The sequence below is a fragment of the Anticarsia gemmatalis genome, chromosome 13 (genome assembly GCF_050436995.1).
Source record: "Anticarsia gemmatalis isolate Benzon Research Colony breed Stoneville strain chromosome 13, ilAntGemm2 primary, whole genome shotgun sequence".
NCBI lineage: Eukaryota > Metazoa > Arthropoda > Insecta > Lepidoptera > Erebidae > Anticarsia > Anticarsia gemmatalis.
This window is the reverse complement of record NC_134757.1, coordinates 4,426,755-4,444,414: the sequence shown is the minus strand read 5'-3', so window position 1 is coordinate 4,444,414 and position 17,660 is coordinate 4,426,755. Positions and strand designations below refer to the sequence as shown.

General features: G+C 33.8%; 1 protein-coding gene across 1 annotated transcript in view; it reads left to right on the top strand.

Annotated features, from left to right (window-relative positions):
• Positions 1-17,633, top strand: part of S6KL (ribosomal protein S6 kinase like) — a 54,519-nt gene extending 36,886 nt beyond the window's left edge. Inside the window, exons 8-10 of the mRNA XM_076121601.1 lie at positions 15,057-15,169; positions 15,269-15,470; positions 15,576-17,633. Coding sequence (XP_075977716.1) covers positions 15,057-15,169; positions 15,269-15,470; positions 15,576-15,695 — 435 coding nt within the window. The 3' untranslated portion in view covers positions 15,696-17,633. The remainder of the gene's footprint in view (positions 1-15,056; positions 15,170-15,268; positions 15,471-15,575) is intronic.
• The last annotated feature ends 27 nt before the right edge of the window (positions 17,634-17,660 follow it).

The following is a 17,660-nucleotide window of genomic DNA, read 5'->3' as shown; positions in this document are numbered from 1 at the left end:
CGAACTTACGTAGTGGGATCTTGTTTTTCATCACATTTACTTACATGTCTTCCGAGTGCCGTCTCGAAAATATCCCTTAATACTTAATTATGTACCTAGTATTTTCAATGACATTCTCAAGGTTTTTCACTCATATTTACATAGACACGGAGTAAATATAACTTCTATGAAACAGTGGTAGATAGCGCTGAAATGTAGGTAACTTCCGATCTTATCTAGCATGTAGCTTTTTCCTTATGACAGGGAAAACTTCCTTATAGAAGCTTTTGATTAACTTTGCTCGTGACCTTTAATCGAGAAAGCCAACTTTATTATAACCATATTCATAAAGAAAAATATAAAATATATTATTTAAAAGATGCGCACAGTTTTTAACTTTTTTCTTCAAATCAGATAATTTCATCTTTGCTATTAACAATTCTTAATTAATTTTTTGACCGTTTATGACATCTGCAGTGTGATCTGACTAGGTAACGGCATTTTGTTATTAATCCGAAAAGCATTAAGATACTGTTGGCCCAAGCAGCTGTATTACGAGGTGTCTGATACTACGCACTCAATTTACTACATTTATTTACTAGCAATTATCTTCCGTCTGCGGTTTTGTACGTATTCTTACAATTACTGTAAAATATGATTTGAACTTTTCTTAATTACGAGTAGATGTAATCCAGCTTTTTTTGAGATTATTGCCGCACAAACAAAAAAATACATATCTTATTTTTATTATTAGTCTTATCATATTATGGTGTTCGGGGTATGACGGTGTGTTAAAGACATACAGAAAGTACACGTCTCTAAAATGATATATTACACCATAATGTATCAAGATGATTGATATAGTGTTTACCTCTTTATCAAATACTAGCTGACCCGCGCAACTTCGCTTGCGTCACCTAAGAGAATGGGTCAAAATTTTCCCCGTTTATGTAACATTTTTCGTTGCTACTCCGCTCCTAATGACCGTAGCGTGATGTTATATAGCCTATAACCTTCCTCGATAAATGGGCTATCTAACACTGAAAGAATTTTTCAAATCGGACCAGTAGTTCTTGAGATTAGCGCGTTCAAACAAACAAACAAACAAACAAACAATCAAACGAACAAACTCTTCAGCTTTATAATATTAGTATAGATGAGTATTATGCCCTGTTACATCAAAGTTATATTTTACATTGAGATAAAAGTAAATTGTTTTAAATAGATATATTATTTTAACTATTTTTGCACCATAAGTCACAACATAGCTACTTCCTTAACCGTGGCCTTGCCTACGTGAATGCCTTCATTGGATCTCAAAATCTGCCTTGGAACTAACAACCATGTCTTTTAGCAATTTGCATAATAATGAGGCAGTGCCTATACAATTCATAATTTATTTAAAGCCTTCTATTTTCTCTTTATCATAAATTCAAGCCGTGTAAACAGTTTTAAGTAACATTTCGCACACCACAAATTCATTAGCTACTATGAAATACGCTCTATAGGGGATAAGTAATTACTTTACCGTACGCCTTGAGTGAGGTCCGTCATGTCTAGTAAAATATATGAATAAATGCTGAAACAACGGCACGACATTCAACTAGTATAATTAGTCTGTGTTCCGGTTTACCCGTTAACTGACCGAAAACCGTTAAAGTTACTTAATCGCTCCACGACGGCGCCGGCGCTCGCTCCGACCAATCAATCGATCGATGATTAGACGTCACTCAATGCGAGATTAAAACTATCAGATTAAGGTCATTAAATATTAGTCAAAATAAGCCGGCCCCATTACACTCCACGTGACATGTCTGTATAAATGTTCGACAGTAGGCAGACCTTATCTCAAATATTCAACAACACTTCGTGATTCTACGGAGACTCTTAATAAAAAGATGTTGAAAGAAAAACAACAAGACATTTAGTATAAGCCTTCGCCTCCCACACAAGTTGTCGAATTCGAATTCTAACATATGTATATTATAAGGAAATATACGAATAAGCTTTCGAAATGATGTGTGTATTAGACATATTTAATTATCACTTGTTCGTTAGCAAAACTTGCAAGCCCCCGAGTTCTACAATGATTCTACATTACAGTCTGCAAGCTGCACTTTATCAGCGTAGAAGAGTGGAGGTTTATCTCCTCTTCAAATTGGGAGAAAGAAGATAAATATGTGTTTGCCTTGTCTATTTTATCAAATTATACATAGTTTTATTAAATGCCACCATTTTTTATGGTTAGGTTAATGCTTCAAAATACTGTCAAATGTGACATCGTGTAGCAGACTAACGGTGAACTGCACACCTCTTCTGGGAATAAGGTGTGATGTTATACTCAAATAAATAATGGTTGCTAATACCATTGTTTAATTATTTTTTAATAATATGTTATTGGTAGTTATTTTAGACACGTGTTTAGGCCCAAAAAAAGTTGATTTCCGACATTCCAAGAGTATTTGCAAAGTCACGCTTGTTCATTTAAATAGAAAATTAAAGTGGGCTTTTAAACACGAAGTTATTAATAAATAACATAATAATATTATGTTCCTAACATATTACATAAATAAGGCGGTCATTTACCTAATAATAGAGGCAAGTGTATAATTAAGTATATAACGAATTGTGAACAAAATGTAGTCTTAATACTTAACCTTAACATCACTTCCAGGTTTTTAATTATCTGCTAGGTAATTACATTCGCTAGGTGTTAAGTGATGTTCAGTAAATAGTTGTTAACTCATTACCTAGTATAAAGTAAGTTGGTTAGTTTAGTATGTATGTGTGTGTCATAAGCAAATCCTTTGCAGCACACAATTTGCTGCGACGTTAATAGTTAGCTGCCGCGTTGCTTTAACGTGCATATAATTTTCAAAACTCTTTTATACCCTTGTCCATTTGACTAAATATTTTTGCTAATGTTTTATTAACTAAGTCACTAAGTCAAAATGTAGTCAGCGACGTACTATTTAATGGTACAGCCTTTCCTCGAAAGCGTTAGTCGCATTGATTGTTGGCAAAATACAATATTTTACCATGATTCAAATATAATATTTTCTACGTTACGACTTAATTAACTTGGTTAGTTCTAACATTGAACTCATACCTAATTGTACAGGTTTGCATGAATCATGATGGGAGCTATTAACACATTTTATGTAAATGTTATAAATTGAGGACGAGGGAATTATTTTTGTACAAAAACTAAGTTTTTAAACTTCCCAAGGTGTTCTCAAAACATACATTATGAGATGTATGATTCACGGACGGAATTATTATAACTAAAAACATGTACGAGTCACAAGGAAACATCTCGGAAGCAATCATTACCGCAATCGTAAAAAGTTCGTGACTGTACTGCAGCATTTAATGTTTAGTTTTGAACAGAATAAGTTGACGGATGAAATACTAGACTCAATACTAACACAGTAGCTATAAGTTTATGAAAATAAATTGATTGCGTTTTTCTTATTGGCCAAGTTCACCGCATGTTTTGCGGAGTATAAAACTGTCGATGCGATATATATTTTTACAGACTATTATTTTAATACATTTATTTATAACTAAGAGGACTATGTTATTATAATATTTTTTTTTCGATCTTAATATCAGTCTTTGGATATTTTTTCAATCGATTTGTAGTTGTGGTTTGCCTTAATTTGAGCTTAAAATTATACACCTGACCTTATAGAAATATGATCAAATAAGCTTGCATTTTTTCCCTATGAAGATCTCCTATCCTCCTATCTATAGCTTTCTTATTATATTCAAGAAATAAATTAGTATTTAAATTATGTGTATCTCTTAAATTGAAACCGCAAAATCATAAAGGTTCCCGTATATTACCGGGTTTACCCCACCTTCAGCTCGATGCCAATTAAGTTTCTTTTTTGTTCATCCGAATACTAAGAATCATTGGTTTTATTCAGTGTTACCTTTTGTCTTTGGTCATCATTATGTAGCTCTGAAAAAGCATATAACTAAGTACTTTGACTTTATAGTTTTTTGATAAGACTACCTGAGTTTATGATATACTTTAATTTGACAATTATCTTGGCAGAGCGAATGTCGCCTCATGTTAAATTACCTAGGGTCCTTCCGGTACGTGCAACAATTTATAAAAAAGAAAACTGAATGTAACATTTGCTGATTTATGTTGCAGAAGTGTATGTAAGTATATTTAAACAACACTTGTCCTCAAAATAGAAATACAAAGTAACGACCAATTGACATTCATTTTTGCAATTTATAAAGCAATTTGCTTTACCTTGTAAATCTATTCTAATTTTCTCACTTTACTACATTATTGCACGTTATTCTCGCGGTACTGATCCCGAACATCAATTAGATATAATGTATTGGTCGAGTTATCTTCACTACAACATAAAACAGCTATTTGCATCGTCGTTTCGTCTGTTCGTCGCCGAGTCGTCGTCGGCGCCGACGCGGGCGCAACGAGGTAATGGCAATGAATTTACGCACTAATGACTTCTTACAGCGATACTACCAAGCGATCTCGATTTATTGAAGCTTTCTAGAATAAAAATGTATTTTGGTTTCTAAATACCAGTCGTACCAGTTCTTCAATTTATGTCTAGATGCAATTATACTAAATCTCTAAAATGCCGAGAACTTGACCGTATAACATGATTTCCTTTTACCGGTTAAAATAATGATGTTATTAATAAATTGGCAAAACTTTCAATATTTCTGAAATTAACATTCATCAAATTATACCTGCCTATTCATATGAATTCAAAGCAACAAAATCTAAATTTAAACCTCTATTACTAGCTAGGAGCCGAAGCTGGATGCTAATACTAAGTTTGTGCAAATAAACGAGTTTTGCCGTGCGGTAGAATCTGCCCCGCACTTATTATAGGTAATCACCCCTCAAGTTAACGATTCATAATGACAGGAAGGTTGTTTCCGCGTCGCTGGAACATTTGCGGCAAAAATGGCGACTGAGGCACAACCGACGCAGAAGATCCACCTGCCGGGCTCAGGGTCGCGCCTTTTTAAACAGTTTTGACTATGCATATTCTTACGATTTACTATAGTCACCAGTAAAGCGCATATCTTTAAGTTCAATATAGGATCTACAAAGGGATTATAGTATGGGGCTCTAAGGCGAAAAAGTAAAGTCATTGTGTAACTCTGCTGGTGTCAAAGTGGTATGTAGGAGGACGGAGATGAATGATTATTAAGACTGCCTCGTAATAAACAAGATTCTAGGAAGAATTTCATTTAACTTAAGGAAATAGTAAGTTAACGAGCGATGTTCACTTAAAAATGTTTTGTTTATTTCAAGGAAATTCGTATAATGAAACAGATTTATGATTATATGTTCCGGTACAGTTGAGCAAAGACGTTCTCAGCGTAGTTCTTAGATCACGAATTTCAGATCGTCCTTATCTCGCGGCTGTATCAGGAAACTGGAACCACAAGTAGGATATAAGTCAGAAAAATTAAACGTTAATGTACGTTTTGTTATAATATTGTGTTCGTGTCGTATAGAGCCTTCGTAGTTAGTCTCGTCCTTCAATGGGCTTCCATTAGTGTAACAAGTAACCAGTAAACATTTACCATGATCACTCTATCCTTTGCTTGCGGTGAACAGTCGTGCTCTGTTGGAATTTTAACATTCAAACCACGTTTTTACTGGGCAAAATATAATGGAACTGACTGTTGACCTCCTATATTATAGTTGGCTGATGCATAATTGCGGACTTATTTATATCTTATAAGTATAATTTGAATGTTATTTCGAACCTGTAATATACAGACATAAGAAATAGTAGGTGGTAGAACAAAATGTGCAACTTACTTAAATTTATTTGCATACCTAGTTGTAATCAAATTGTAAAACGATTAATTTATATTTTTAAATTTAGGAGTTACTGTTATTCGTGTTTGAATATTCAGAGATTTATAAACTGCTAATTCGAGGATCGTTAGAATTTTAACTAGGTAAAAACCACAAAATCATTAATATAATCAGATACAATTTTCTCTTTGATCATTAATTGGGGCCTGTGGGAGAAAGAATATTATTTCTGAAATAAATATTATAGTGGATATACAGGGTGCCCCAAAACTCAACGATAATCCGAGACAGGATGAAAGGCCAAGTCACACCGGTTCTAGGAAAAATAAAAAAAAAATTCCATATCACTTAGTTCAGGAATAATAGACACTTTTCAAAAAAATTGAAATTCCACACCCTTGGTCGCATTTTCAAGTCCTGTGATCAGCAATGTCACAATTTCGCTGTGTTTTTTTAAATTTCGTGATCTTCATTAAATATGCTAATAATCGTAAAGCAAATTAATACACAAAACATTGTTAATTTAATAAAAAAAGTTAAGTTTTAGTGAGTCATGGTTCACGAAAAAATCGTTAGTTAACTTTGACGCTTCATATTGAAAAAAAAATGTACTACACTACCCTTGGCAAGTTATTTCAAAAGTTGGCGCATTTAATCAAGATTTCAAAATGGTGTAACACTTGCCACTTTTCTTGCCATTAAAAATGTTATTTTTATTTGAACGACGAGTATCCTCGAAAATGGATCGTACGCAGTGGTACGATTGTATGGCCTCCTCGTTCCACCAATCTAAATCCAGTAGATATTTTTTACTGGGAATGCATAAAAGAAAAAGTCTATTCGAAATCAACACGAAATCTATCAGAACTTCGCCAGAAAATTTACACAGCGTCAGAAGAAATAAATGCAAGGAATTTTGCTTGACTGGCGCAAAGGTCTTTTGTAAGGCGTTGCAGAGCCTGTATTCGTGCCAGAGGAAAACAATTCGGAATTACTTTAGTTTAAGGAGAATAATTGAATAAGAACGATGGTTCGTTCATTCTTTTTTTTTTTATTATTATTACCTATTATGCTTATTACATTAAATATTGGTTATGGACTGACTCAATTACCTCTTTCCTAAAAATAATTGCTTTCCTCTGGCACGAATACAGGCTCTGCAACGCCTTACAAAAGACCTTTGCGCCAGTCAAGCAAAATTCCTTGCATTTATTCCTTCTGACGCTATGTAAATTTTCTGGCGAAGTTCTGATAGATTTCGTGTTGATTTCGAATAGACTTTTTCTTTTATGCATTCCCAATAAAAAATATCTACTGGATTTAGATTGGGTGAACGAGGAGGCCATACAATCGTACCACTGCGTACGATCCATTTTCGAGGATACTCGTCGTTCAAATAAAAATAACATTTTTAATGGCAAGAAAAGTGGCAAGTGTTACACCATTTTGAAATCTTGATTAAATGCGCCAACTTTTGAAATAACTTGCCAAGGGTAGTGTAGTACATTTTTTTTTCAATATGAAGCGCCAAAGTTAACTAACGATTTTTTCGTGAACCATGACTCACTAAAACTTAACTTTTTTTATTAAATTAACAATGTTTTGTGTATTAATTTGTTTTACGATTATTAGCATATTTAATGAAGATCACGAAATTCAAAAAAACACAGCGAAATTGTGACATTGGTGATCACAGGACTTGAAAATGCGACCAAGGGTGTGGAATTTCAATTTTTTTGAAAAGTGTCTATTATTCCTGAACTAAGTGATATGGAATTTTTTTTTTATTTTTCCTAGAACCGGTGTGACTTGGCCTTTCATCCTGTCTCGGATTATCGTTGAGTTTTGGGACACCCTGTATACTTCTGTTATAATAAACAAATGGAAGATATACCTGTTATTGGCATATGTCATTAAAGGGTTCTTCATACTTACTCTGGCGACGTATTAATGACGCGCGATATTTCTGACATTGCCAATATCCCGCGCTGTTGGACATCCTATCCCCGTAGGTGGTAAACGCTCTCCAATTATAAAAATGACTGAAACTCAATCACCGCTGATTGATATCAAATACTAAATAATATTTATCCTTGAGAATGTCAATAAACTCTACAGTTGTGAACATAGACTTTTCTATTTATATTTTATTGACTACAAAATAGTAATTGCAACAGCCACTTCTCAATTGTCTTCAGGCCAAGCTATTTATATCTCGAAAAATAATGGTTTTCAAGTATGAGACGGTTTTGTTACTTTTTCAGCATTGAACCAACCTCATTGGACTTATTATGAGGAAACACTGGCTATAAATAAATGTTACACGAGTTCTCGGTTCAAAAAGAATTCTGTATTCACCATGTCACGCGACCTCGTTTAAAATAATTATAGCGATTTGTATTTTTGTTCATAGTTATAGAAACGCCAAATTCTGCCTATTTAGTAATTAGTGCACATATTGTAAATACCTTACCATACTGTGATCTTTGTGTGGCACTAATTTGGCACATTAAAATGTTTGTGTGTCAGCGGCAAACTTCGTAAAGGTCGCTTTTATAGTGACTTAAAATTGTACTTTTAATGCGCGTGGCAGTTTGAGTTGCCGGTCGAACTAGAGTTGAATAAGTAACAACTAAACTGAAAACACTCATACAACAACTGTTTATTTATAACAGCAATAAAGTTTCTCCACGTGACTACATTGCATTAAATGACAATAATTATGCGTGTGGTTAAAGAATACAAATAAGATGTAAACACAAAACGGGTACAATGTCAAGGCCGTTGACCGCGAGCTGGTGCGGCGTTAGCGCATTCGACCCACCCTGACACACGTATTTTTCTGCGCACACGCAGCACCAGCGGTCTCATTGCTTTCATATGAAACCTGCCAATATTATGAATTATTCTTCTGTTAAATCCCTTATTTAAAGATAATCAAGATAATAAGAATATCAAGTTTCAAACTGATGAAGAAGAATATCCTGAAACTTTGACAAATGAAATTAACTTTTAAACAAGGAAAGTGTAATTAGAAAATACTCTTATTACACACCCGAAAACCTAACAAACTTTTTTAAGCAGTGCCACACAATTAGTTATTATACACGGGGTCAAAGACCTTATTAAACAAATAATTATATTACAAATAGCACTATATAATAACTTCAAGTTCTCATATTTCAGCACCAGTTTTAGCACCTAGCTTAAGGTGCGAAAATAATGGTGCTGAAAGAGAGAATACTTATAAATTCAGTTAACAACATTCTCCGACACGTAACTACTACTAGTTACAGGCATATGTTTTATCTGCTCTAATATAAGTATGTCTCGTCGGTTAATGGGAAATAAAAATGCCATGCACTACCGGAATCTGCAGAACTTTTTTGTTGCTAACATTTTACAAATCTAATCGCATGCGGCGGCTACTTTTTAGTAGCAGTTTTTTTGGCGAATTAGTGGAACGATGGCCGCTTTACAAACGATCGCTGAATACCTAGAATGAGACGTCAAATTCCGACAAACTTTAAATGTTTAATAGTGACAGAAAAAAACTAAATACAAGCCCAAAAAAGCTGCGGAAATCATTTATATCAACGTGTGATGTTAGATAACGGTACTCATTTAAACAGTCAATTATTTCTGCTTTCGTCCAATATTTCAGAATAGAACACGTTATACGTTATGTGATTTTTTAATGGGTTTCCATTCTTTTGTCCGCTTCTATTGCGCACTTATAGAGACAATTTTATTCAGGCATGTGTTGATAGAGTTTTCAACAGTGACAACCTTCGAACTTGTAACATCATATGTGACGCTCTAAGGAATTTGAGGGACTTAATACCAGTAACTATGTAAATTGGGGTTATTTATTCAAGGTCACTTAGTAGATGGATTACGGCTATTTAGTTATTTACATATCGAGCAACGGCAAAGTTGCTCAACTGCATAGTTCGACCGAGCGGTAGTAGCCATTATTTTTCCAGATTATACATACTGTTATTTTTAATAGGTCTTTTATACATTAATTATTGATAATTAATTTTTAATTTTATCTAGAGGTTGACGTACTATAATGAACTTATTTTAAATTCTATTTAGTCATAAAAGTTTGTTGTTGTTTTAGAAGCTAGTCCTGTATAATGCAAGTAGATACTTTAGGTACGTGTATGTGTTGTTTGTGTAGATTGTGTATTCACCTACGTATTTTCTCCTCGAGTTGCAAGTGGTCGTTCATCACACGGTATTAATATTTCCGTCTGCAAGTTACAACGGTAACCCGACTTACCGCCTATCTGCGTCTAGCCCCATCACAATAAGATAATAACATAGCTATTTTATTCCTAGCATACAGTCATACACTATTCGACTAACGGAATTTTATCTCGTGCTTGAACCTTATTTTTATTAATATCACGACAATGATACCTTTAGTGTTGTGACTTCGCCTCTCACTATTCTAACATCAGTTCGTTGAATTGAAGATTTTGGTCAAGTCTTTTATTTTCGGTCGTTTAAATTTAAGAAAACGATACTGTGGCAAGACGGACGAGGGAAGTGATTAACGGGTTTGCCCTCTTGGGGGTAACCTGGCCAGTAGGTACGTGACCGACTCAATATTGTCAACAAATGTGCCAAAATAAACTAACGAGTATAACCACTAAATAACTGTTTAAGAGACGGCCATAAAGTGCTTCTGAAACAGCCTCTATGACCTCCTACTGAGCTAGACTCATCTCAATCATTACTTGAAGCATTAGGGAATTTATACTACGGTAATCTGGTGTAGTAAAGAATGGGGTATTTATTTCTAGCAAGCTAAATATTTCAAAGTAGGTAAATACTCTTTTGTAACACAGTAAATTTCTAAAAAATATAATAGCTTATCATAATTACTGAAATTGGTTAGTTTGGCAAAGTATTGTTACCAACTTCACTTTTAGACGGGTTTTTTTTACTCAAAATTAGGTAAGTAATAATTTCTTAATAAAAGATAGGTAAGGTAAAAATACACAGGTATGAACTGAGCTCGTACCTGCAAGTTCCCTAGTTTCAATAGTTATTTGTAATGTAGGAATTTCCTGCCAAAAAAATAATGTCAATTACTAGCAAGGAGATAATAAAAAGAATACAGAATATATTTTTTTAAAACCTGTTAGACTTATTATGACTAAAGTCAATGACATTTCGGGATATAATTGTGATCAATGTATTCAAATTTCAAAGTATCAGCTCTCCTCGCTCTACCTGGCTGTCTGCGAAGCTTTGCGGTTAGTTCGCCCCGTAATAAGTTCTAAATCTGCAACGACACAAAGCTTTACCTTTTTGTTTATTTTCAAAAATGTAATTTATTCTTTCACTGCCACACTTATTTTTACATTTTATTATTTTTGGCTGATATAACGTCTACAATATTTTACGGTCTCGGATTTTTCGAGGATATTTATTTACGCTTGATTCACCAATATGGTTATTTGAGTCGATTGACGTCATCTATTCAGACCGAATGGGAATTCATTTGTACAGAAATTATATATTTATTGAAGTGACATTGAAATAAACAATAGTTAAAAGACAGCTTCAACAATAATGATTATTTGGTAAAATTTCACAACTCGCATATCGATCACCGGTCACGAGGAGTCAAGGTCTTGATGTGCGTTCTCAGCGTGTTCCTGGACTGTCTTACAATCAAAATGTGCAATCATTCGTCAAATAGCATTTAATTAACTGTCATTGTGATAGAATTACGACACTTTAGTATAGCTCGTAAGATACATTGTTTTGCCGAAACATATAAAGGTCACATCTTTATACAGTCAAGGAATCGAATAAACTTTCCATGTAGCAAGGCCTTCTGTCGTGTAATGTCGAATACAAGAATATGATTCCAAATAATAGCAATGGTAAACCTATATACCTATACTACATTCCGAACTATTAATACTTAACACCAGTATACAACAAACATCCTTCTTTACAGTAATCACTTATAACTTGACTACCTTTCTTCATCAATCGTCCTTATTGTACGATCCTTGTTCTTTTAAACAATTCAATAAATATCACCGATTGTAATATGACCAATGACAATATGACTGTATCTTTAAATAAGCAATTATCCTTTATCCTACCTCTTAGGGAAACTAGTGGAGTGATGTGATGTTTATGACTAATTGACTATTGAGATGTACTAATAATATGATACAGGGACACAACAATCTTACAGACATCTTCTGTTCATAATTATGACCACTTACAAATTAAATTACCATTTTTTATAAATAAATTGTGCCAATTGCATTATCAAAAACGTAGAAATAATGACTGACTCTACATAATATGAAATTTATTAGCAACCCCCTAGACTAGTAAAATACCTACTTACTCCTCATTATTATTTGACCAAAATCGGTTTAATATATTCCTGCAGTTGTGCCAATAAAGTAATATACAGATGATAATAACTCATCGTGTGACAATGTATAATTTGCGGTTTTTATAGCAATGCCCTAAGCGTACCTTTTCCTTTCTTTTCAAATGGAATCTATGATATTACCATAATCACCTGTGATGAATTACTTGGAAATATTACTACTTATTAGTCTTATTATCTATGCGTACATCCTCCGCTACGAGGAATCTGAAAAGTGGCTGACTGTCAATGGAATAATCACCTGAATCATGTCTAATTACTCACGCATATGACGAACAACTCTACACATTCTTCATAGAGAAACATACTGCCATAGGTGGTGTTAAATACACATATTTATGTACTTATAATGCAAATGAATGTGACTAGGTCTTATTCATTATTATATATTTTTTATAAGATAGGAAGAAAGGATGTGTCAAGTGCATTAATGTGCAAACTACTTAGCTGCTTACCTATAATATAATAAACGGATGTCGTGACAGTAACGGTCATCTCTGCATTGAATTTCTTGTTTTTCTTGAGCCAACTAATTTATGTGCATCCGGTGGATGGTCAACAGCTTTAATTCTATAATACAAATTCAAGAACTTCATTTTTCAATAATTTTACTATATTACGACTGTTGCACGAAGGGTTTTATCAAAGCTTTTCTTCAATTTCAACGAGATCAAAACTGTAGATATACTGCCAATATACTGTAGACTGGAACAACCGGTCTGAATTTCGAATAAAAATTATGTATTTTAAATTCGCTAAAATCGAGGGACTTCGCTTCATAGTAACTTACACTATTGTCTGGACTCTGGACCTAGTGGTCTCTGTAAAAATACTATATTGTGAGTAAAATCTTCTTCAAAATAAGTCATTTGAAAAGTTGAGATATATCTTTACAAATTCCGAATAACGTTTTTTTGCCGGAAATCGTTATTCGCAAAAATACCAAGTACTTGCGGTTTTTTTTCTTATATATAATGTTATTGAATCCAAATCCGCGATTCAGAAGTATTTCAAAGGCTTCAATAATAAAGGTCACAGCAGTCAATGAAGGAAGGCTTAATATTTACGGTCGTTAATTCCAAATAAATGAATGAATTCAAACGTTCTTTACAGCTTTGTAAAAATACCCTTGTATATTTAAGTCCGGGTCGATAAAGTGTTATCCACGGACAAATACCAAAACATGTAAGTATTTCAGAAATAAAGAAGATATAAAAAAAACTTTGTATTGTTTACGTGTCCAGTAATACAGTAACAGTAATATAATGGTGGTGAACCCGTTACCAAAAAATCATAATATTGAACTGAATTGTGCGTATTTGGTGGTTATAATAAATTGATTTGGACATTGGAGATAAAAAATTGAACAAAGTAGGACATCAATTTTGCTTGGAAAAGGAGTTGTGCAAAATAAAGCCATAATAATTATGCTTCTTTAATGATGCATAATTAATAAATCGCTGGCCAAAATTATAAATCTCTAATGTATTTTATTCACAAATGAGGCGGCATCGTCAAACTAGACTAGACTGAGATCTAGGAGATGATATAAAATCTAGAAAAATAGTATAGTAGGTAACTTAATTTACATATTTAAATGTACACTTCTTATTCACAAACGCATTCGAATCGTGACCAGAACAAAATATTAGAAACATTTATTTGTGCCCCCGTGTGCCCGCGGCGGCTTTCTGATAAAGATAACAGTGATTAGTAGTCATCGCACTCATTCTAACGGAGCTTTGCTCTTTAATTGTCTTCTGAGTGACAGCTTCCAACAGACGCACTACTGTGTTATATATAAGTATATAATATATTTATTCTATCCCATGAATATGATGTAGACCCTTCCAATTTTTGTTATCGCATAACAACTCAATGTTACATTTAAACTTTTAGTTACGAAATGTTAATTTCCATTAGCATAATTACCTCTTATCGGATTCATGGCAGTTTGTCTTCTAAATGCATGACTTACCTAATGCCTCGTGCCAAACTTTTATTTTTACGTCGAAGTGGTATGTAAGATTGGCCCCACTGTATGCACTCTCCAAAAATATTTATATAACAGAACTTTAAGGTATTTAACTTAGAACATATATTATTAAGTCCATGATTTTTTTACATAATAATAATCAATAGTTTTTGTTCTAGCTTTACAATGTGTTTACTATGCTAACTTCTGAGACGCCACTATAAAAGAATAAAGCCGATAAAAGCCATGAAACTTCACATTAGCTATAAATTTTAATTTTACGAGTGTTGTATCGCATGTTGCACTTTTCGACGCCATAATAACATTTTTATGTGCAACAATATACTAATTACGTTCCCAATCTTTGCTTCCATTACTCCGCCCTCTCGTTAAGCCACAGTGAACTCGCAAGTTCGCAACAATCATTAAATTGTGCTGTAAATTCCAAGTGTGCAATTAAGGGGCAAGCTCCCTATTTTTAGCCGGACGAGTGATGTTGACTTTTTTCTTTTCAAACGAGGCGGGACGAGTTGCAGTGTCGTTCCCCTTAAACCTTAGGGCTCTGCGGCTGCGTATAAGTACCGAGCTATACACGTACCGCAGAGATGGGCTCTCCTGATTATAATTTAACATGCCTGCATGCGTTTGCGATTGAGTTTGAATTACACTTACCTGTTTGTGATTGGAGTTGCTTGTCTTTTTTGTTTCACTTACCAGTGATATTACTTTATAAATATGTCGATACCAAATTTAGAGAATTTAAAAATTTCCGACTTTGGAGAATTTTATTCTTGTTGGATAACATTTGATTTACTCTACTCATTTTTGTTTATCAGTATCCAGCGCCTGCGATTGGTAATAAAGCAATAACTGACCAAGACGAGATAAAGAAAACTGTGGCTTCTATTTCCAATTCCAACGATATGGTGTCTTCTTTTAATGAAATTAGGTAAGATTCTAACAGTTTATTGTATATTTTTAAGTTTTTGAATAAAGAGCTTTACATCAATATTATGTTTTAATTTTTTCTATTTTAAACTTGGCACAGCATACACGCGCAACGGCAACATCACATTCAGCCTACCGCAGGCACTTTACCGGACAACGCAGCGAGTTTGTCGAACGCAGCCCGCGGGCTACTCATGCGTCTGTTGGAACGTGATCCACGGGTCCGTTTGAGAAACTTGAGACAACTGCAGCAGTCGGCTTTTTATATGGGATTTAATATTGAGCTTGTAAAGGCGAAAAAGGTACTACAACATAAATATTTTGTATAAATACATATACTTAATACAATTTGTATTTAATGTAGCAGGTACCTACATAAATAACCTCGTTTATAATTTGTATTGTAGATGTCGCCGAAAGCTGTATTGGAGCAACATTTTCCAGACGGGACAGAAAAAATTAAAGATGATCTTCGCATCGCTTCGCAAGAAGAGTTTTTACTATTTGATCAACCAGCTTTAGTATAATTAGAAAAATATTAGATATACCTACCCCAGGTATTAAAAAAATATAGATACTTTTTTTACATAGCGAAGCTACAGAAGTAATATTTTTTTTAATTAGTAGTAGGTTATCATATTTTTCAAACATGTTTAGAACTTTAACTTTTTGAGTAGGTAGGTACCAGATCTAAAATCTACCTCTTAAACCTACTTAATAGATTAAACTGTAAGTACTTATTTTTTCGAAGATCTTTGACAGTCGTTAGCAGTAGTCAGATGCTTGAAAGTCTAACAACCAGTCTTACCGAAGGGTATCGTGTTATAGCCCAAGTAACTGGGTTGTGGCTGGGTTGTGTTAGAACACTGGTATTCAGCTGCATCCGGTGAGACTGGAAGCCGACTCCAACATAGCTTGGAGGAAAGGCTAAGCTGATCACTTATTTGTTTCATGCTTAATGTCTAGGCACCTAGTACCTAGTAAAATACTTTAGTCATTCATTTACTTTTTTTGTGCAATATCTATACATGAGCAGTGATAGCCGAGTGGTATAAGTTGACACCTCCCACGCAAGTGGTCGCAGGTTCGAACCCGAGGCAACACACCAATGACTTTTCGAAGTTATGTGTGTATTAGAAATAATTATCACATGCTCCAACGGTGAAGGAAAAACATCGTGAGGAAACCTTGCATGCCTAAAATTTGTTTAATACATTTATTGAGGGCATGCAAAGTCCCCAACCCGCACTTGGCCAGCGTGGTGGACTCAAGGCCTAAACCCTCCCTCATTACGGGAGGAGACCCTTGCCCAGCAGTGGGACAGTAATGGGTTAAATTTATATTTTTTTTTTATCTATACATAAATAAGTGTGTCGGCACTGTCCTCAAATTATAACGATGTTTAATAAACTTACCTCACAAATCCGAGTGATACCTCATAGCGAGTAGATAATAATATGTATGAGAATAATTTTCCTGGGTTCGACAAATCATGTTGGCGGACAAAATACGTAAAGAATAGTTTAAGAAAATATATATCCTCATAGCGGTCCTGTTTTACAAGATGTATGGATGAGAATTACTGGCGTGGCGTTTTATGAATAAGAGATGAGGTTAAGGGTTTTCATAAACACGACCATTCCAAAGATCTAGGTGCCATAAAGGTTACAAGATTTCATATTAAATATTATTAACATACTGTACTTGTTACCTTGGAAGAAAAACTTATGGCAGCATTCTTTTATGTTTATTTCACTATCTCATAGTGCTAAGTTATCATTTTTGCTAACACAACTTTGCGCAACAGAAACTTGTGTCGCAAAACAATTATTTGTTATTATTTTAAATACTTAGTAGGAATAAATAATAGGTAAGTAGGTACCTATCTAACACTTAAATTGTGATATTTACACATTCCGTTGTATTACCAAACCTATACCTATGTACTTACATTTATTAAACTATCAATATTAATTTTGGTTGCAAATCCAATACCTACCATAACTTTTGAAAGAGAATGTGAAAGTTATTTTTATGATAATGTGTAGCCACTGCACTAATAAGACCCATAGTTACCTATTGTATCTTAAAATTAAATATTATAGATAAGTATATTATTAGCTGACAAACGTTGTTCGTTCAGCTAATAATATATATATAATATTTAATTTTATGTATAGTTATACTGTACTGTATATCATTCTCAGGCTAACATTGCCGCTCACGATATTGCTGAAAAATGATGTGTTTTTTTACGCGATTTGACCAAGGCAAAGGCATGCATATTTTTTTATGCCAGATCAGGCTCCGATAAGGTAGGTACTAACAATATTCAATTACACGGATCCTCTTTAAGTCGACAGCTACGTTTTCTTTAAATCGCTAAAAATCTTGTATCTCTAGCCGTACCTATATAAGAATGTTTACCTATATAAAATAAAACTATGACGTGATTAAATATTAGTTTAATAGCAGCTGTGTTTTATTTCTTA